Source organism: Podarcis muralis, chromosome 15 (genome assembly GCF_964188315.1).
Source record: "Podarcis muralis chromosome 15, rPodMur119.hap1.1, whole genome shotgun sequence".
NCBI lineage: Eukaryota > Metazoa > Chordata > Lepidosauria > Squamata > Lacertidae > Podarcis > Podarcis muralis.
In genome coordinates, this window is record NC_135669.1 from 12,248,736 (window position 1) to 12,270,809 (window position 22,074).

General features: G+C 44.8%; 1 protein-coding gene across 1 annotated transcript in view; it reads left to right on the plus strand.

The window, feature by feature from the left end:
* The first annotated feature begins 4,713 nt into the window (after positions 1 to 4,713).
* Positions 4,714 to 22,074, plus strand: part of HEPACAM (hepatic and glial cell adhesion molecule) — a 43,997-nt gene continuing 26,636 nt past the window's right edge. Inside the window, exon 1 of the mRNA XM_028708188.2 lies at positions 4,714 to 4,861. Coding sequence (XP_028564021.2) covers positions 4,774 to 4,861 — 88 coding nt within the window. The 5' untranslated portion in view covers positions 4,714 to 4,773. The remainder of the gene's footprint in view (positions 4,862 to 22,074) is intronic.

The following is a 22,074-nucleotide window of genomic DNA, read 5'->3' on the forward strand; positions in this document are numbered from 1 at the left end:
CCGGCAGCGTTCTGGCCCCGCCTGCCGCTTTTACAGGCAACCAATCCGGAAGCAGAAGAGGCTCTGACGTCATAGTTTGCGACGCGCCCCTTTTTAGAACTTTGGAATGTCGACGCGCCTCTTTAGAATTGGCCACGCCCCTTAAGGGGTGGTCGCCACCGTCTGGCACTTGGTCCTTCAGTGTGAGGTGCCTTGGGGCTTTGCTTGTTGCATGGTGGAGGAAAGTTGGCACGGGCTGTTCCGTTTTCAGGACGGCTTACCATACCAATACTTACTTACTTACTTTATTTATTTATATATTTGTCTAGTGGTGGACATGTTGTGAACTGCCCTGAGATCGATGGGTATAGGGCGGTATACAAATTTAATAAATAATAATAAATTTTAGGAGCCTGACAGAAAAGAAGTTTGCACGTGCTCAGAGGCACTTTTGTTATTGGAGCAGAGCTTTATGTGTTACATTTATTATTATTACCTACTATTTACCCAAAGGTTGAAGGGCAGCTTGCAGAACAGTTAAAACACAATATTAAAAAGAATTTAAAGCAACTTGCAGTCACAGAAATAAGGTGGGTTGTAGAAAAATACATTCCAAGTGCCAAAGGCCAGGACGAAGAGGTGCGTCTTCGGCGTTTGCTAAAAGCTGTGTGACAAAGGTTCCAGACTCACCTCTGCTGGACTTACTAGAGCTCAGGCTTTCTCCAGCAGGCTCCAGGTGGCATGCTGGCTTCCCCTCCACCCATTCTGTTTTCACAACAACCTTGTGGGCTTCATCAGGTTGAGACTGCCATTGCGAAAGCCCCCCAGTGAACTTTATGGAAGAGGGAGAGTTTGAACTTTGGTTTCCCCACTCCTAGTCCCTTGCTACACTACACCACATTGGCTCTCCTAACACTTGAAAAGAGTGTTCTGGGTCTTGGCTCTGGTTCAAATTACAGCATCTTAAAAAGCAGAGACAACACCTTGCCAACAAAGGTCCGTATAGTTAAATCTATGGTTTTCCCAGTAGTGATGTATGGAAGTGAGAGCTGGACCATAAAGAAGGCTGATCGCCAAAGAATTGATGCTTTTGAATTATGGTGCTGGAGGAGACTCTTGAGAGTCCCATGGACTGCAAGAAGAACAAACCTATCCATTCTTAAGGAAATCAGCCCTGAAGGCTCACTGGAAGGACAGACCCTGAAGCTGAGGCTCCAATACTTTGGCCACCTCATGAGAAGAGAAGACTCCCTGGAAAAGACCCTGATGTTGGGAAGGATTGAGGGCACAAGGAGAAGGGGATGACAGAGGATGAGATGGTTGGACAGTGTTCTCAAAACTACAAACATGAGTTTGACCAAAGTGAGGGAGGCAGTGGAAGACAGGAGTGCCTGGCGTGCTCTGGTCCATGGAGTCACGAAGAGTCGGACACGACTAAACAACAACAACAACAGAATCAATGCATGGAGGGTAGGGCTGGATCATTGGTTCTATCCTCCATTTATTTGCTTATTCCATTTTATGTACCGTATTTTGCTCTATAAGACTCACTTTTCCCCTCCTAAAACGTAAGGGGAAATGTGTGTGCATCTTATGGAGCAAATGCAGGCTGCGCAGCTATCCCAGAAGCCAGCACAGCAAGAGGGATTGCTGCTTTCACTGCGCAGCGATCCCTCTTTCTGTTCTGGCTTCTGAGATTCAGAATATTTTTTTTTCTTCTTTTCCTCCTCCAAAAACTAGGTGCGTCTTGTGGTCTGGTGCGTCTTATAGAGCGAAAAATACGGTATATCTTGCTTTTCAGCCAAGCTTTGCCATCGAAACAGCTCACAACAATTCAGCAAAAAGATGTTAGACATGACGGGTGCAGGGACTTCCCTATAGGGAAGGGACCAGGACTGTGGCTACTGGCAACGCTTCCCAATACTGATGTCCAGTGGCTATGCTTAATGGAAAAATATCCTACAGGTGTGCAGGTGAACATTAATGCTTCCAGAGAGGTGTGGCCAGCAGGCACATTTGCTCTTATTAGGCTTGGGATTAGCTGCTATTCTCCATGCATTAAGATGTCTTGAAGTATCTATAAAAGGCTCCAAAATAATCATCCAAACTCATCTGACCATATCACCAACACGTCGTTGAAAAGGTAGACAGGCTCTGAAAGATTTGAGTTTTGCTATGAATCGCTTGCATTTCTAATTAAATGCCAAAGGCTGAATTTCAGCTGGCTAAAGTTCTTTTGTTAAGGTTCAATGTGTTTTACAAGTAAAAGCTATCTAGTCAACATTAAGTTCTATGGAGCCTGCTAGTCCTAGGAAACTATGCATAAGGTTGCAGTCATGCTGGTCCTAATAAACTGGGTATTGTGCTATTTACTACTGTTCTTTTGTGTGGGTGTGTGATAATGGATCAACACAGCTGCCTGAATTTTTGGGCTCTCCTTTGGGGGCTGTCAGAATGGATGCCTTCACGTCAACACCACCTCTGCTACAAGGATGCATCACAGTTACAGTATTTCTGGTGGTCCTTCTCATCTCTGATAGCATGAGGGTTTTATCTGACTATATAAGCAAAACGTCACCAAAAGGGTAGACAGGCCAGCTGGAACAAAGGCCTGCAGCATTCAGCAATATATTGGCTTGCCTTGCTGAAAACAAAGCTTTTGTTTGTGACTTTGCACTGTATGGAGGCCAAGAACTCCAGCAGCAGAAAAGAGTGTGGAGAGATTAGCTGTTTCAATTTAAAAACAGAACGGGAATACTTATGGGAGGGGGGAAAAACCCCACCCGCTCCTTGGAAAAGAAATATTTCACAGGAATAGCTCAAAACACACTGAAATGCACTCACCAGCCTCCAAAGTCCCTGGCCCTGTGGATAGATTCAAAGCAAAGGGTTTTAATTGCTAGCATTTGGAAGACACAGACAATAAACAGGATCAAATGAGCATTTCGGGGACCACCGCTTCTTACTTTAATCAGCCTTTTTGGAACAATTGGCATGTTCCACTTGATAGTAAATAATGAATTTTATCGACGACAACAGAGCTGGAATGAAAGTGTTTAGTTAATTTCTGCTATTGGCTGTGCCTGGTGACTGTGTCTGAGGCTCTGTACACATTACCAGCTTAAAACACAGCTAGGTTGCTATTTTTCTCAGTTTGGATCGAGTGTGGTTTGGAAGGGGGGGGAGACAGTACAGTATCTCATAAGAAATGATAGGATAGACACATTGTGACCAACATTGTGTAGGTATAGATTGTGGCTAAGACTGTGTGTGCACCCCTTAACAAGCTAGCAGTGGGGGCGCACAGGATACTGAGTAAAGGGGAATGTGTACACAGCCTTGTTCAGAAGATTTGGGATGACAAAAGGAGACTAATTGGTACTTCAAGCCTGGAATGCTGTCCTAGTTAAGAGGGTGTAGGGAGGACAGCAGAGCCAATGCTGAAGCTCAAAGTAGAGTTTTGACACAGTAACTGTGGAAGCTTAACATGGTCACATTCTGTATTGTTTCTGTTCCACTACAGTTTGGTTTCTGCTAAAACCTATCTTATTTGTCTCGCTATACTCATTGGTTGAAACTTATGTAATCAGTTACTTAATTCATTGCAATGCATTTCAGTAGAAGAGAATTAAAAAAAAAAAAATGCAGAAAATAACTTTGCAGACTAAAACAGCAACACTAGCAAACACAACTCATATTCACTTGTGTGATTTCTGTTCCTGCTATGTTGGACGAACATGTAGATTGTGGGGATTTCTGCTCCCATTTTTGTTTCTGGTATAATTTTCTGACAGCCTTGTGCTCTATCATTGTACTATGACCCATCCTCTTGCGAATCATTTGACTGAAAGGTGGAGTAGAAATCTACAGAATAAACACATCCATTGGCCAGCATTAAGGGTTGCTAGGCTGTGTGGCTTTCGGTTTGGGGTATGTGATGTTTTTGTGTTTTTGGCATGTGTGTTTTATTGCAATGTAAGCCACCATGAAGATCATTCAGTTGAAAGGTGGAATGTATGTCTTACCAATAAATGAAAAACCAGTGTTTTTGAACTAAGAGTGGCTCCCTAATTTGAACAGGGCAAAGACTATTGGTCTAACAAGCCTTTGCTGGATCCATTGCTGGGAAGCTATCCTGCCTGTATCACAACCGCTCCAGAAATCTTCCCTCCAGCCTGCCAACTGATGCGACTCCTTGGGGCTGATTTGCCAGCTAATAGCCAAAGTCCAGGAAGCTACATAGAACTGCTGCCACAAGGAGCACAATCTCACAGAGTACCTTTTCAAGGCCGGGGCATGCAAATGGCTCCCAGAATTCCCCTCTGTTGCCTGCCAGAACGTGCATTTCAGAGAGTTGTGGGTACAGCGTGGCATGTGTCAAGCTCCCTAGGAACTGTGGGAGTGAGGCTGCAGACAGTGATCTGAAATTCTGAGCCACCTCCTTGTTCCAAGAAACTCTGAAAAACAAATCAGGCTTTTGCTGCGATATTATCTTCGCAAGTTTGGGAATATTGGTCATGTGTTGTTGTTTTTTAATGCATGGTCAGCTAATCCCTTGAAACCGAGGATGTAAGGCTCACGAAACTGGAAAACATCAGGTCTGACCAAAAGAGAAGAAAAGGGGGAGGGGGGGGAACCAACACCCCACAACAACACACAGAGGCTCTGTCTATTGAAAGAGGACTTGGCAGAGTTCAGTGGTGGCAGAACAACTCCAAGCGGTACTAAGGGACGTGCCCAGAGTGGACAAATCATGCTAATTGTGTGCGAGAAGGACCTAAAACCAAACCCAAAATGAAGAGAGAAAGAGAAGTCTTGTCCAGAGTTCTCAGCGTGTCGGGTTTTGTGCACGTAGCTTGCCTTCTTATAATCAACTACACAGGTAGGAGAGCAGCACTCTTGAAAGCCTTTGGGGGAAAGGGCTGTGCGGTTTGGTGGATGCTCTTGTGAGGGGATAAGGGTTTGGTTCAGAGGTGCTGAATGCCCAGGCACAGAGGTGAGAGTCAGTCAAGTGACAGCCCTGAACACCTTTTTGTTGCCTCACATAACAGGGTCTCTGGCACTGGGGGAACGATTTCTTCCCTCGCATTTCAGTGTCGTGAGAAAAGACTTCATCAAAGCATTCTTTACAGAGGAGATTACTGAACTGTGCATCTCTAAAATTGGGGCAGCACTTTGAACCATGTGCCCTCTGAATTGGACGACTTTTATTTTTTTAAACAACAACAACTTTGCTGTGGCATGTTTGTGGCAGAGAGAACCCAGTTCCAACAGTGCTTCTCTGAAAAATACTGTAATGCTCAGACAAAATGTCATAGAGAGCCTATGTTTTGAACCCTCCGTCCTCAATTTTAGCTTAGGCTGAATATATTGTGTGGGCTCAGAAAGCAAATTGTGTCTTTGTGGTTTTTTTAGAAATGTTTTTCCAGATATGCTGTGGACCTTATTTAACTTCCATTTATGCAACAACAACAAAATCAGTGTGATGTATGGAAGATCTATGCCATACATTTAAATGCATATTTCAAGCACATGACTTCCTCCAAATAATCTTGGGAACTGTAGTCCCCCCCCCCCTACAGAGCAACAATTCCCAGTACCCTTAGCCAGCTACAATTCCAGCATTCTTTGAAGGAAGTCATGTATTTTAAATGTGCATACTTTAAATGTATGGTGTGGATCTTGCCACAGTGACAAAGAGACTGTAGCTACAAACTAGGAAGTTCTCAGTTCGAAATTCAGCACTGCTATGAATTCAGCAGGTGATTCATTCAGTTTTACTCCTCTCCCCCATATCTTCAATTCAGGGGAAATAACTGACTTGCCTTTTGAGGTTATTGGAAGGACATATGTGTCAATTGTTTTACAACCTCTCAATCAGTAAATAAATGCCTTGATAATATGTTAATTTCCATTAGCCTGATCCTAAACATACGGGGCATATTTCAATAAGTTAGTTCTGATATCATAGAATTGGAGAGTTGGAAGGAACCATGAAGGTCCTTTAGTCCAACCCCCTGCAATGCAGGAATCTTTTGACCATTTCATTAAGTTAGTTCTGATGTTGTTGCCATTGAAAACCATGGAGTGGGACTTAGCTGTGTTACTGTCATAACAATGCAAGCCTATGCATGTTTACATTCAAGTAAGGGACACGGGTGGCGCTGTGGGTTAAACCACAGAGCCTAGGACTAGCCGATCAGAAGGTCGGCGGTTTGAATCCCCATGACGGGGTGAGCTCCCGTTGCTCGGTCCCTTCTCCTGCCAACCTAGCAGTTCGAAAGCACGTCAAAGTGCAAATAGATAAATAGGTACCACTCCGGCGGGAAGGTAAACGGCGTTTCGTGCGCTGCTCTGGTTCGCCAGAAGCGGCTTAGTCATGCTGGCCACATGACACGGAAGCTGTACGCCGGCTCCCTCGGCCAATAAAGCGAGATGAGCGCCGCAACCCCAGAGTTGGTCACGACTAGACCTAATGGTCAGGGGTCCCTTTACCCTTTACCTTTAAGGGGCACACAGAATTGGAACCTTAGTTTCCATTTATTCCACTGTGACTTCAGCTGCAATCCTATACCATTGTACTTGAGTGTAAGGGTTATTGAACTCCTTTAGATCTGCTTCTGACTCAGCATGTATAGTATTATATTGTTAGTTGTGACCTCTTGCTAGCTTATGCCCAGAATGTAATATGTCCTGTTCACACTGTTAAGTGATGGGGTGCCTGCATGCCTTCCTGTTGTGCAGTGGTTGAAATACACATTTCACCTGTGTGGAACTGAATAAAGCCTTGTTTCTTCCAAGTGATGTGCTCAGAACTTGAATGTATATGAAGCTTACATGTAGATAGGGATTGCACATCCCTAAACGACTACATAAAATCTATTGCACACCTCCAGTAGAGTTAGGGAGCTTCCCCTCAGGTTGCCATTGCCATGATTATGATTTAGGAAGCTGTCCTGTTGTTTTCACTGCTGCTTGTGCCATGGGCTCTTGTACTAGACCATTGGTTAATGCATACTTCGTGTGGACTGTATCCTCCTATTATACAGTGGTACCTCGGGTTACATATGCTTCAGGTTACAGACGCTTCAGGTTACAGACTCTGCTAACCCAGAAATAGTACCTCGGGTTAAGAACTTTGCTTCAGGATGAGAACAGAAATCGTGCTCCAGTGGCGTGGCGGCAGCTGGAGACCTCATTAGCTAAAGTGGTACCTCAGGTTTCAGGTTAAGAACGGACCTCCGGAACTAATTAAGTATGTAACCAGAGGTATTCCTGTATCTGCTTGAATGGCTGCCAGATCTAACTGCATGTATGAGGTTCTGATGGGTTTTGAATTTTGTACCTAATTCTCACACAGATTGTCTGATTGTATGTTTTGTGACTGGTGAAACACTAGCCTTCTTGTTTTGTTACTGGATCAATGTTCCTATTATACATAGAACTTTGTAATTCTTCAGCTAGCATGGCTTGAGTGCAAAAAAATAGAGAGAAAGTGACTTGAAACAATGCAAAAACAACAACAACCAGATCTGTGATACCAGAAGCATATGTCACTTAAGAGGTAGGGAATGACTCATTTTGCAGTTACGTAAACAAATAACAACAACAACAACAACAACAACAACAACCTACAAAACCACCACTGCAATTCTACTCAGCAGCAAATTGTGGTATATTCAGCAGGGTTCACTCTCTAACAGGGATGAGCAACCTATGGCCCTCCAGATGTTGTTGGACTACAAATCCCATAATACATGATCATCGGCCATTCTGGATGGGACTGAAGAGAGTTGGAGTCCCACAATATCTGGAGGGCCACAAGTTCCCCATCCATACCTGACCTAGTAAATGCATTTAATCTTGTAGCTTTAGACAGCCTGGGCAGGACTGCTCATTGGACACAGTGCAACTTCCTTCCAAAGGAATGTGCAGTGCACATGAATGTGCAGTGCAGTGCAGAGTTTGCAGTGACGTGGCTTGAAACTTCCCATGCAACATGGCTTTCCCCATCTTATCTTCTTTACAAATTTCTGCTTTCCCCACAAAATGTTGTTATGAACCTATGTCTTAATATACCGTATTTTTCACTCTATAAGCCGCACCTTTTCCCTCCTAAAAGGTAAGGGGAAATGTGTGTGCGTCTTATGGAGCGAATTCAGGCTGCGCAGCTATCGCGGTTATCCCAGAAGCCAGAACAGCAAGAGGGATCGCTGCTTTCGCTGCACAGCGATCCCTCTTGCTGTTCTGATTTCACTTCGCTGTAGAGGCGCTGTGCAGAGAGGGAGAGCTGCGCAGCACCTCTTCAGTGCTGAAGAGGTGCTGCGCAGAAAGGGAAAGCTGTGCAGCACCCCTTCAGCGAAGCAGGAGGAGAAATGGAGGCCCTTCCATTTCTCCTCCCACTTTGCTGGAGAGGCGCTGCGCAGATTCAGAATATTTTTCTCTTGTTTTCCTCCTCTAAAACTAGGTGTGCCTTATGTTCGGGTGCGTCTTATAGAGTGAAAAATACGGTAATTGGAGTGATATAAATGGTAATGTATTCATTTTACAAAAAAGCCTTGTGGTTTAACTTGTGTTAAGGTCTTTCCATATTCACTCAAAATGTTAAGGCACTGCAACAGTTAAGGGTGATAACAGATGTGTTATGCAGGCAATATTGATAACCTGTGGTTAGTCCCAGTTTCACTACCCGCTTGGAGGTGGATGTCTCTCAGTGGTAGAGGTGTGGACCTAAGTTCCAGATTTGTCTGTTCACTGGAATAGATATATAGAGTCTATACAAATGAAGCTACTATGTTTTTCAAGCCCCATAAATATCCTTTCCCCATCCCCTCCCCAAAGTCTTTCGTGTATTCAAAAGCTGCCCATCAGAAATTAGTTTCCCTTCCCTCATTCCAATCAAATGATTTTTAATCATCTCCTGTGATTATTTCCCACCATCTCCTTTCATACATTACTTCTAAACATCTTGGGCTACCAGGACTGTAAGCCCTTTAAAACTTAGGCCTGATTTGTGATCATTTTCATGTACCTCTCATCTCCTCATCTAATAAGGTCCTTTTTTTATTCCTACCATAACCCCACTGTGATTTTTCCAACCTACATCCATTTGAAATCCCACTAGCTAACACTGGCTACAAACATGTTACACAACACTTGAGCAATGGCACATATTAGATGCCCCTCTTGAGCTAACACAACGAACAGCTTCCTAAAATATGCAATATAAACAAAGATATTTCCTCAAAAACCACTCCAGTGAAGACTATGAAAGAAAAACACATGTCACCTGTCAACTTTCAGAAGTCACCTATCACACATTTAACTCATTCAAATATAAATATTTTCCTTTCTATTCTATCCAAATTTGGCATCGAGTGTCCTCAAACCTACCTCTTTTACAAAGCCAAGTTCCATAGAATTTTGTACGGTTGAAAGGGACCCCAAGGGTTACCTGGTCCAACTTGCATCAGATCAGTCTGTTGGACCATTTTCAGACTACGAGCCAGAAGTGGAGAACCTCTGACCCATGGGCCAAACTGTGCCGGAGAGGCAGTTCTCTCCAAACCATGTCCACCTGTCCCACAGGTATAGGGATGGGTACAGCCGTGGCTTCAAAGCAACAAATGGAAGCTTAAAGTGAGCACTCAGTTGCTCCTTTGCTTGGAGCAAGGTGCCCTCTCACCACCCATCAACTGGAGAGCCTTGCTCAGAAGTGGATTCCATTGAAATCACTGCTAAATTAGAGGTTTCACTGAAACTGCTGCTCAAACCTCTGGACTGCTCACGAATAAGGCGTGCCCTGGGCAGTGAGGGCATACCTTGCTCTGGGAGCATTTTGCCAGCATTGGTTGGATGAAGGAGAATTCCCTCATGCAGATGATGCATGCCAAAATCAGACTTATTTTCCCTCCACTCCACAATTTGGGCTTTGGCCTTCAGTGCCAAAAACACCTCCCTCTTCTATAAACCATAGAACAGGCTTCCTCAACCTCGGCCCTCCAGATGCTTTTGGCCTACAACTCCCATGATCCCTAGCTAGCAGGACCGGTGGTCAGAGATGATGGGAATTGTAGTCTCAAAACATCTGGGGGGCCGAGGTTGAGGAAGCCTGCAATATAAGTGGAGACCACCCCCCCCAGCAGAAGCCCCAGTTTGGCCCAACAAGGCCATTTTCCGCATACCAGGGCCACCTGCCACATGACGGACATCATATATGATGTCAGGTGTGGAACAGATAAGGAAGTGGCTATAAAGGAGCCACTTGCAGCTTCAAATGAGCTCCTAATTGTTCCTTTGCTAGCGGGGCTCACTGATACCACCTGTCAACAAGCCCTACTCAGGTCGCCTGCAGCAGTGACGGCTGCAGGGGTTTTTAATCAGCACTGATCACCTTCAAAGCTATTCTTTCTGCAGTTCTGCATGAACTGCAAAAAATGCTAAAGATCTCTTTCAATAAAAAACCAGAGGCCTACCTCCTGGGAATAACAGATTTGGATATTCCACAAAAGAGGAAGGGTATCTTTTTATATGCGACGGCGGCAGCAAGAGTTTTGATCGCAGCAAAATGGAAGAGTAATGAAATCCCCTCTATACAAGATTGGATCCAAAAGCTGACAGAATATGCCGAATTAGATGGTTTATCAGAAAAGATAAAGAATAAATCAAAACAGGAATTTGTTTCTAAATGGGAGGTTTTTAAAGAATATCTGAAAAATAAATATAGTAGTTTAAATTCTGTTGCAGCATTCGAGGAACTTCAGTAATAGTTGCTAGGTAGATAGAAGAAATTAGATTTATTGAGAATAAGTTTAATTATGAAAATGTGTATTGGCAATAAGTAATATGAATTTGAAATATGGAATAGACGGGAAGTTGGGTCTTTAGTGTTAAGACCAATAGATGTTTTATTGTTTGCCAAGAAAATTATGTGTCTATGGTTATTTTTGTAATTTGTGTGTAATTTTGTATTTGTGCTTTTTGTGTGTGCTTTTGTTGTTGTATAAATAAAGATTTTTTAAAAAACAACAAAGCTATTCTTTCCTTGGATTCAAGGTGCACATGGAAACAGAATTCAAAACACCTTGTTGTACCAGTTACAGCATATTGGCAGTTACAGGAAGTCCTTTTGAACAATGTCAGGTGTGTAGGTCTGCCCACCTGTCAAAGGTGGCCCATGGGGAGTTGGGGAATTAATTCACTACCCCTGCCATCCTGGCTCCCACCATAGTTCCTCATTATACCAGTAAGATGAGATTGAGTGCTACAATTGTGGCCTGATAATAAATATATTATAAGGGAATATATTATCCAGGGAAACAGAGAGAGTATGATGAAATCCACATATTGCTCAGAGCCTGGGATATGTCCCCATTTTCCACCCACTCATTTACCTTTGAATGTGCTCCTCTTAGAACTATGTATCACTTGTGCTATTTCCCCCCTCGCTGCTTAAGACTGTATGCATCCCCCCCCCCCACCCGACCTTCTTCAGTTCTGCTGCAAGCATACTTGGAACACTGTGTCCCTGGCTTTGAAGCTGGACAAAGCTGAATGAAGAAGTGTTTCTCTAGAGGCACGCAAGACTTTCATGCCTGCTTTGATCTGAAAGTGGCTCTAAATGCACACTTACTCAGGGGGCCGTGTTACATAGTTCAGAATCCCTAAGCAGATGGTGCTTCTGTACACAACAGTTGAGAAATCTGCAGCTCGATTGCAACATAACCATCACATTGTGGTGATGTGTCCATTTACATGTTGTGCGGTGTTGCGACATGGGCGAGGCAGTTTGCTAGCATGTATGCAGTATACAATGCAGTCATCATATACATCCTGATCTGAAAGCTGGTATCGTGTTCGTTTTTACACCGAAGTGCGATTTGTGCAGGAATTTTGTAGTATGTCAAGCAGCCTATGCAATACATTAATACCAAATGCAATACAGTGGTACCTCGGGTTAAGTACTTAATTCGTTCCGGAGGTCTGTTCTTAACCTGAAACTGTTCTTAACCTGAAGCACCACTTTAGCTAATGGGGCCTCCTGCTGCTGTTGCCCACTGCTGCATGATTTCTGTTCTCATCCTGAAGCAAAGTTCTTAACCCGAGGTACTATTTCTGGGTTAGCAGAGGCTGTAACCTGAAGCGTATGTAACCTGAAGCGTATGTAACCCAAGGTACCACTGTACATCAATAGTTCAAGCAATAGTTCAAGAAGTTTTTAATGACTGATGTTTTAATGTATTTTTAATCTTTCGTTGGAAGCCGCCCAGAGTGGCTTGGAAAACCCAGCCACGTGGGTGGGGTAACAACAACAAGAACAACAATAATTTTCCTTCGCAGCTCTTCCTGTGAATACCAAACAGCATCTGAGAGCTGGTTCTGCTATTACTTTTATCCATGCAGGGACTAGCAAGTTTGACTTGAGACTGGGAGATGTGGGTTCAAGTCCTACCAGTGCTATTTTTCTAGAGGTACCAGAACTCACTATGAACACCTCCCTCGTCCTCTTAGAATGGCAGTGGCACCCACCAGAGAGGTGCTGGAACTGAGTTCCTGTGAGTTCCCCCTGAAAACACACACACCTGAATAATACCATTACCCATTGTTTGGCCTTGGGCAATCTGAAATGAGTGACGAACCTTCGACCTTACAAATCTTGTTGAACTCCAATTCCCATCAGTCCCAGCTGGCATAGAGTACATACCATTTTAATCCCCTCTCTTTAAAAAACCACCCTCTTTCCCATAATAAAATAATCTAGTTGAACTCTGTCTACTGTGCTGGTTCCCTAGTTGTCAGGAATCCTTTATCTTCTAGAATCAAAGGGAGGCGTAACCTGACCTCTGCCACCAGGCAGGACACTGAGAGGTTGCATCCCTTACTTTGCAGAAAGATCGTCAGGACACAGAGGAGACCAACTTGACCCCATTCATTAGCTGCTGAAGGACCAGCTTCTCTAATATTTGCTTTCCCATTCTCTCCTCATTTCATCCCTCCCTCTCTTGCCTATCATACTGCAAGCTGGCAGACAGAGACTGTCATAGCTTTTAAATATGTGCAGTACTTAGAACTTTTAAAGGTAAAGGGTAAAGGGACCCCTGACCATTAGGTCCAGTTGTGGGGTCATGGGGTTGCGGCGTTCATCTCGCTTTATTGGCTGAGGTAGCCGGCGTATAGCTTCCGGGTCATGTGCATGACTAAGCCGCTTCTGGTGAACCAGAGCAGCGCACGGAAACGTCGTTTACCTTCCTGCCTGAGCGGTACCTATTTATCTACTTGCACTTTGATGTGCTTTCGAACTGCTAGGTTGGTAGGAGCAGGGACCGAGCAATGGGAGCTCACCCCGTTGCGGGGATTCGAACCACCAACTTTCTGATCGGCAAGTCCTAGGCTCTGTGGTTAAATCCACAGTGCCACCCGTGTCCCACTTAGAACTTTTAGGTGCTATATAAATGTTAAATCGTAATAGGCTAAGTCATGCCATTCAACCCAGTGTGAATTAATTCATAATTGCAACTTATTTTTCCTAATTTGATTCGCAAACATATTGCAGATTTCAACTCATGCTCAATAGTCCCCACTTCAAACTTGTTTGATAACTGCAGATGGACGCCTTTGTTTCAGGACTTGTCAATCAGTCAATCATTTCCCTTTTCTAAGCTCTGCTATATGCTGTTTTCCAAAACCAGTTTATGACATGTTCCGCCTTCCAGAGCTTATGGTTACCTAGGTAACGCCTGGCCATTTGCTATTCAAGGTGCTAGCCTTGCTTGTTCGTTCCCATGAAGTCATGAATAGGTGCGGCTGGATGCGTTATGGCTGCCACTCAGTATTAAGAACCCTTGGACCCGCGGTAAAGACATATGCAGTGGAATGCCTTCTTGCTGAATAGAGCCATTCATCCACTGGGGTGGCAGTTCGTTGCACACAGATTTGGAAAACAGACATTTGCCATCATCTAATTTGCAGCTCATGGATTATATTTATGGAGGGCATTTGGTGGAAGAGTTAAGGCTGGGAAATGATAAGGCAAGACTCCAATTTGACTGCACATGCATTTTAAGAACTGTGGGACTGTGCTTCTGGTGCAATTATTTAATCAGCCTAGAAAACAAATTCTGGCCTTCAGCCAGATGGCTTCCAGGGTGTTCTATGATGATTGACAGTCATTAAGTCCAGGCAAGAAAAGGAATACAGTACAGCAAAACAAGTCAATCTTAATACACCTTAGGTGGTGACTGGAGAGAGACTTTTTAGTGGTTGCAACCCTACCTTACAGAACTCTCTTTCTTGGAAAGCTTGCCTGATGCCTACAAAGGCACCCAGAGGTTGATATATCCAGGACTTTAAAATGCACTCATAACTGGAGAAATAGCATGATGGATACTCACGGGAGGTTTCCTCCCAATGCAAAATCAACTTTGGAGGGACACTGTTTAAAGCGTTCATCCTAATTTGCTTGCACAAAGCTTACTCAGTGGCTAGAATTGAGGGGTCAGCAAACTTTTTCAGCAGGGGGCCAGTCCACTGTCCCTCAGATCTTGTGGGGGGCCGGACTATATTTTGAAAAAATAATAATGAACGAATTCCTATGCCCCACAAATAACCCAGAGATACATTTTAAATAAAAGGACACGTTCTACTCATGTAAAAACACCAGGCAGGCCCCACAAATAACCCAGAGATGCCTTTTAAATAAAAGGACACATTCTACTCATGTAAAAACACACTGATTCCCGGAGCCTCTGCTGTCCGGATTTAGAAGGCGATTGGGCTGGATCTGGCCCCCGGGGCCTTAGTTTGCCTACCCATGGGCTAGATTATGCCCAGTCTTTGCTTATGGGGCACTTGTATGACTCTGAGCATTCATCCTGATTTGCTTTCAGAGTGCCTAGGTGTCTTTACAGATTATTTTTCCCAGTTCTTAATTCAGTTCTCCACATGTCTTCAGCAATTTTTGAATTTTTAAAAAAATTCTCCTGAAGATTCCGCAGTACACGTTTCTCCGAATAAACAGTTTTGTGTGCAGTTGACTAATGTTCAGATTTTTTGCAAGCAATTTGTCATGCTATAATGCATTTTGTGTGTTATTTCCACCTACATATTGAATGTTATGCACACTTTCCCCTAATATATGCATTTTTGTAAAAATAAAAATAAAATATATTTTTTTTTGGAAAAAAATATTTTATAAACATTCGTTTTGGGGGAGTAAGTCCTACTGATTTTGTTAGTTAGTTAGTTTTCAATACCTGAAGGAACTCCTCCTTCTGGATGCCAAGATCCTTGGATGAGGCCCCAGAGGTTGTGCTGCCACCTGCTCACTACAAGAAAGGCGAGGGCCTTTCCCTTGTGGTGTCCAGCATATGGAACTGCCTTTTCCAAAATAAGGCAAGCACCAACACTGATGTACTTTCTATGTTTGCCAAAGACTCATTAGTTCACCTAGGCATTTGTAGGTTGTTAATACTGTATCTGGGAAGTTTATCCAGCTGCTGTTCTGTGAATATACCGTATTTTTCGCGCTATAGGACACACTTTTCCCCCTCCAAAAATGAAGGGGAAATCTGGGTGCGTCCTATGGGGCGAATGCAGGCTTTCGCTGAAGCTTGGAGAGCGAGAGGGGTCGGTGCGCACTGACCCCTCTCGCTCTCCAGGCTTCAGGAAGACATCCGCAGCCTAGGCACCCCTGCAGGAGTTCCCGCAGGGCTGTCTAGGCTGCGGATAGCAGCCTGCTTCCCGGAGTGTCGGGCACCCTGAAAGCAGAGCGCCCAGCGCTTCGGGAACACATCTGCAGCCTAGGCAGCCCTGCAGGAGGTCCCGCAGGGCTCCCCACGCTGCGGATAGCAGCCTGCCGCCCGGCGGGCGAGGCGCCCTGAAGCAGAGCACCCCTCGCGCCAGGCAGACACCCACAGTGTGGGGAGCCCTGCAGGAGTTCCCCGCAGGGCTCCCCACGCTGTGGATAGCAGCCTGCCGCCCAGCGGGCAGGGCGCCCTGAAGCAGAGCGCCCCTCATGCCGGGCAGACATCGGCCAGCCCCACAAGCTCGAGGGACAGCAGGGAGGCGCAGCGCCGCCACCCCGCTGTTCCTCGACCTGGTTCGGTTTCCCCGACCTGCTTTTGGGGGGGAAATAAAGGACAAATTTTTTCCCTTTATTTCCCCCCAAAAAAACTAGGTGCGTCCTATGGGAAGGAGCGTCCTATGGGACGAAAAATACGGTACTGATACATGGTGGCTAACAGATTGAGATTGAATCCTGACAAGACAGAAGTACTGTTTTGGGGGGACAGGAGGCGTGTGGGTGTGGAGGACTCCCTGGTCCTGAATGGGGTAACTGTGCGCCTGAAGGACCAGGTGTGCAGCCTGGGAGTCGTTTTGGACTCACAGCTGTCCATGGAGGTGCAAGTTAATTCTGTGTCCAGGGCAGCTGTCTACCAGCTCCATCTGGTACGCAGGCTGAGAACCTACCGGCCTGTAGACTGTCTCACCAGAGTGGTGCATGCTCTAGTTATCTCCTGCTTGGACTACTGCAATGCGCTCTACGTGGGGCTACCTTTGAAGGTGACCTGGAAACTACAACTAATCCAGAATACGGCAGCTAGACTGGTGACTGGGAGTGGCCGCCGAGACCATATAACACCAATCTTGAAAGATCTACACTGTCTCCCAGTACATTTCTGAGCACAATTCAAAGTGTTGGTGCTGACATTTAAAGCCCTAAACGACCTCAGTCCAGTATACCTGAAGGAGCGTCACCACCCCCATCGTTCTGCCTGGACACTGAGGTCCAGCACCGAGGGTCTTCTGGCGGTTCCCTCACTGAGAGAAGCCAAGTTACAGGGAACCAGGAAGAAGGCCTTCTCAGTAGTGGCACCCGCCCTGTGGAACGCCCTCCCACCAGATGTCAAAGAGAAAAACAACTACCAGACTTTAAGAAGACATCTGAAGGCAGCCCTGTTCAGGGAAGCTTTTAATGTTTAATAGGTTATTGCATTTTAGTGTTTTGTTGGAAGCCACCCAGAGTGGCTGGGGAAACCCGGCCAGATGGGTGGGGTATAAATAAATTATTATTATTATTATTATTATTATTATTATTATTATTATTACTACACCTCCTTGCCAAGGATGCAAGGGACCCTAGGTAGGGTGGCTCCACCCCTTCCTCCTCTTAGAGTCCCAGGGGTTCTTCATCATGTATCAACCTGGAGGGTGGATCCTCACCATTGAATTCAGGCATTGCCATTCAAATTGTGTGCATGCACTGCATCATGTGATTGATTATGTGGGGCGGGGCTCCCCGCCATATTTTATTCAACTTGGCACCCCTGGGCATGACAAGACTAGGCAAAACTGCATACAAAAACGAGTGCATTAGGAGAAATGTGCATTGAAACACTGGCAAATTTTCAGGAGGGCTTAAAAAAGAAAATCACAGAGTGATGTGGCAATGTGGAGCTCTGAATTTAAGGTGGGCAACATGAGAAAGGAAAAGAAACCAGAATTGATCCTCCATCTCTCCTTGTCCAGAGGGCTTTTTGCCCCCTCACTCCCCTCTGGCACCACATCCGAAGGGCGATATCAACTTGAGGGTCCGAGACGGTGCGTTAAGTGGCCCCGAGAGTCCAAAAATGTACAATTGCCTCCCTCGCTGAGAATGGGGGATAAAAGCAAAAAGCAAAGCAAATCAGGTGCGTTTCTAAGGAGAAGGCAATAATGAAGGTCTCTTCTGGGGGTTTGCTCAGGCTGTGCCAGGCAAGAAGTGCCACTCTCGGGGGTCTGGGGAGGCTCAGCTGTCTCCGCTGCCTTTGTCCAGCTGCTGATTATTACATTTGCCAGGTCCTTGATGCAGCCTGGTGAATCACAAATGCTGATCTTCCTTACACTGCAGGCTTTTAAACTTGGGCCAGGAAGGAACTAAAGCCCAACAACCGCAAGCTTTGTCCTCGGCTCCTGGCAGTCTCATTTCTGCCCCCCATAAGCGGGAGCTGGTGCCTAGGAGACCAGCCTGCCCCCACCTTCCCTCTTCCTGCAGGGAGTTACTAGGCTCAGGATACAAAATGTACTGAAAGAAGAAGCCAGCCTTCCAAAACAGTCGTCCTAAACACTTTGCCAACACTTATTCCCTCACTCCCTCGGTTTAAAGGAAATAATACATTGGATTCTCTTCTCAGTATCCAAGCAGTGGAAGAGTTCCCCAAAAGGAACATCTAGTCTAACCCACCTGCTGTGTGAGGCAAGACCACCCAGACAATTCTTCTCTCATCACCATCATAAGGGGTCGAAGCAGGATTCGCACCAGCATCTGGCGCCTTTGGGCAGCTGCTGTGACTGATGCATTTTCTATTACATGTCCCCTTCACTTTCCATATCTCAAAAAAGTCTGATCTTTTGAGGAAGTGGGTTTGTTGCATGATGCCTAATCAGCTCTAGTTGTGCAACCTGAATTTACTGGTATGTGATTTGACACCACGCCAAAACACCGGCATTCCGGAAGATCATTACAGTGGATGCTCGGGTTGCGAATGTGATCCGTGTGGGAGGCACATTTGCAACTCGCAGTGTTCACAACCCGTCTGCACACATGCGGGAAGTGATTCGGTGCTTCTGCGCATGCGCGAGTGCCGAAACCCGGAAGTAACCCATTCCAGTACTTCCAGGTTCAGTGCGGTGCACAACCCGAAAGCGCACAACCTGAAGCATCTGTAACCTGAGGTATGACTGTAAATGGATCTGGGTGTGCAGATATTATTTTTGCATTTAGCAAAGGTAGCTTCTCTGGAATAGGAAGAAAATATCAGTTCTGCTAAGCGTTCCATGTTTAGTCTCTAACAAATATGAACTGGGTGTTTCATTTGTTTTCATTTTACAGTAGCTGGTTTCCATCGTGTCTTTTCTCCATTAAGTGTTAGTTCTGAATGTGTTAGTTGGGTAGTTCTGAATGCAAACTGCACAGATTACAGATTCAGGTAGGTAGCCGTGTTGGTCTGACGCAGTTGAAATATATATAAAAAATTGTCCAGTAGCCCTTTAGAGACCAACTAAGTTATTTCTTAGTATAAGCTTTCTTGTGCATGCGCATTTCTTCAGATACAGATTAAAGAAGTGTTCATAACCTTTTGGTAATCTGAGACAGCAACGTTTTCCAGACCAGGCCACTTTGAAATGAATGTTTTTTTCTAGGGCTGGAATGCATGTTCTGCTTTGTCTTCTTGGCTATATTCAGTAGCTATCAGTGGTGTTGATATGTTGTTTAAAAGTGTGCTACAGTGGTGCCCCGCAAGACGAATGCCTTGCAAGACGAAAAACCCGCTAGACGAAAGGGTTTTCCGTTTTTCGATGTGCTTCGCAAGACGATTTTCCCTATGGGCTTGCTTTGCAAGACGGAAACGTCTTGCGAGTCTTGCGATTTTTTTCGCTCCCCCCCTTTTTCTAAGCCGCTAAGCCGCTAATAGCCTTTTAGCCGCTAAGCCGCTAAGCCTTTAATAGCCGCTAAGCCGCTAATAGCCTTTTAGCCGCTAAGCCGCTAAGCCTTTAATAGCCGCTAAGCCGCTAATAGCCTTTTAGCCGCTAAGCCTTTAATAGCCGCTAAGCCGCTAAGCCGCTAATAGCGCTAATCCGCTAATCCGCTAATAGAGTTGCTTCGCAAGACGAAAAAACCACTAGACGAAGAGACTCGCGGAATGGATTATTTTCGTCTTGCGAGGCACCACTGTATATAGGTTATTCTGCCTCAGTATTTTCTTAGCAGGGTATCCTTCTCTTTTGGCTTCCCTGACTGCTTGGGGGCAACAATATGGTCATGTGGGGACAGCTGTGAGATATATGGAATGACTAGGATTCTGTGACCCTAAATTAGGTTCATTGCCATTCCTCTGGAATGTGAAATGTGAAATGGAATGTGAATGTTCATCTGGAATGCAAACAAATTTATTCTTCAGTTGAGCAAATGCAATAGGCAGTACCAGGCAAGAAGGATATCTGTATATTTGTTTGCTTGCACTGGCTCAGCCTCTCCTGCATTTAACACTTCCCTTTCAATATGCCCATATTTCATTGGATGTCAGGACTGGCCACCAGAACAGATTCAGAACAGATGTGATGTGCAAAGAGCTTCTGTCTGTGAGCAATGGTCATAGCTAATGTAGGTGATTTCTCCCCTCCCAACTGTAGAGGGGGCATAGCTATACCAATCTGTGGTCCTGTCTCCTTTTCCCCCTCTCTAAGACTTAGCAGTCATTTAGTGTTAAGTCACACCTCCATAGCAGCCATTTTGTGACTGGCAGCCATGACACGTTCTAAAAATTCCAAATGCCCCCAAAGTGTCCGCAACTCCTGATCTGTTGGGTAAAGATGTAGCGGTTAGAGGGGTCTTCCAATTGGCAATGCCCTATATCAGTCATAATCAGACCAGGCCCATTAAAATCAATGGACTTAAGGAACTTAATACCGTTTATTTCAATTGGTTTAGCCTGTGTATCATTTTGTTGAAGATAACCCATTCACTTGATCTGTTTCTTCTGCCGTTGTCACAGTATAAGAGTTTGCTCCTTATGTCATTTCCAATGCTGCTCAGGCCCATTAATTTCAATGTGTTCGCTCTGAATAGAAGTTAATTTGATATAACTCAAGAGTGTCTGCTTGGCTTATTTGCTGGATTTCATTTGAACTTCATGTTCTTGGTGGATACAGTCTTGGATTTCCATCCTCATGGACTGTGGTGCAACAATAAACTTCCCTGTTGTTATTAGATCTTCCAGTTCACTGAGTTGTTCATGGTCAGGAAAGTATTTTTAATCTTCTCTGAAGCATTTCTATATCCCAATATGATATTCTGTATATCCTGTTCTGCTAATGGACTGAAATCAGGACCATGGAAAGCTCTCAGTCAACCTTGTGGACTTTTGTTCTCCCAGCTATTACACGTGATGAAGATATATTGTCTCAGCAGAGAACTAACTCTGGGGTTGCTGCTGGGGGAAGGCCCAGTTTTAGGCAATTCCCCCATCTCCCAATAGCCACCATTGTTCAGGAAGGACCCTGACCCTTCAGAGAAGCCCTTTGGGCACTGGTAGGGAAGGAGGACAGGAAACATTCCTTCCATGAACTTCTTTAAGTTACCTTGGGGCCCAAGTCAATATATTTTAAGTAATTAATTTAAGGTTCATGACACCATCCCTCCCCTCAAGCTTGTTGTTTTTACCTCACATATGCAGCTGGTAGAACTTGGAAACTGTTTTTTTTCCCAGGAAGTAAAAACTAGAATTTACAACTGAAACCAATGCGTGGCATTGTTTAAATATCATGTCCACTCTGATAAATTAGATCTGGCCACAGACACTCTGTGCCTGCTCTACTGGGGAAACTGAATGCAGTTTCTTAATAGCCACTGCCAACACTTCCATAATAGGGGTGGGAAGAGCTTTAAGAAAACAAAAACAAACCCAGTGCCTGAGACTAAGGGACTCCTCAGAGTGCAAGCTGCATTAATGCAGAGTGTGAAGGGGGTGCATTCGCAGCTGAAAAAGAAGATTGAGAGGTAATTGCATTAGAGTCTATAGATCCTCTGACCTTTTGCAGAAGTAAATGGATACATTTGCTGTAACATCTCATGCGACAATAAAAGAAGGACAGAGTTCTTCCATTGATTCCAATAGGCCTGCCTTTGAAAGGCCATACCAGGCAATAAGAGTAGAGAGCCTTCAAACCCTGATTCCACAGCTGATTGGCCAATGTGGAAACGTGATTCTGGAAAAGATCAACCTTTCTTTTGATGAAGCAGGGCTCTTCTTATGTCCTTAACTTATTTATTACATTTATATCCCACCTTTCTGCCAAGGAGCTCAAGACAATGGGAATTGTTCTTCCTGTTTAATCCTTGCAGCAACACTGTGAGCTTATTTAGGCTGAGAGTGATGACCGGCCCAAAGTCACCCAGAGACTCTGTTGTACTTCCATCCAAAAAAACAACAACGCCAGCAGCACTTGTTTGAAAGTAAGGTCAAGATATTTATTCAGGTTAATAGCAAGCACAAGGTCCAGAAGTCAAGAATCCCATGAGTGAAGGAAAGGATTAATAGCCAAATGGAAGCTACGAAG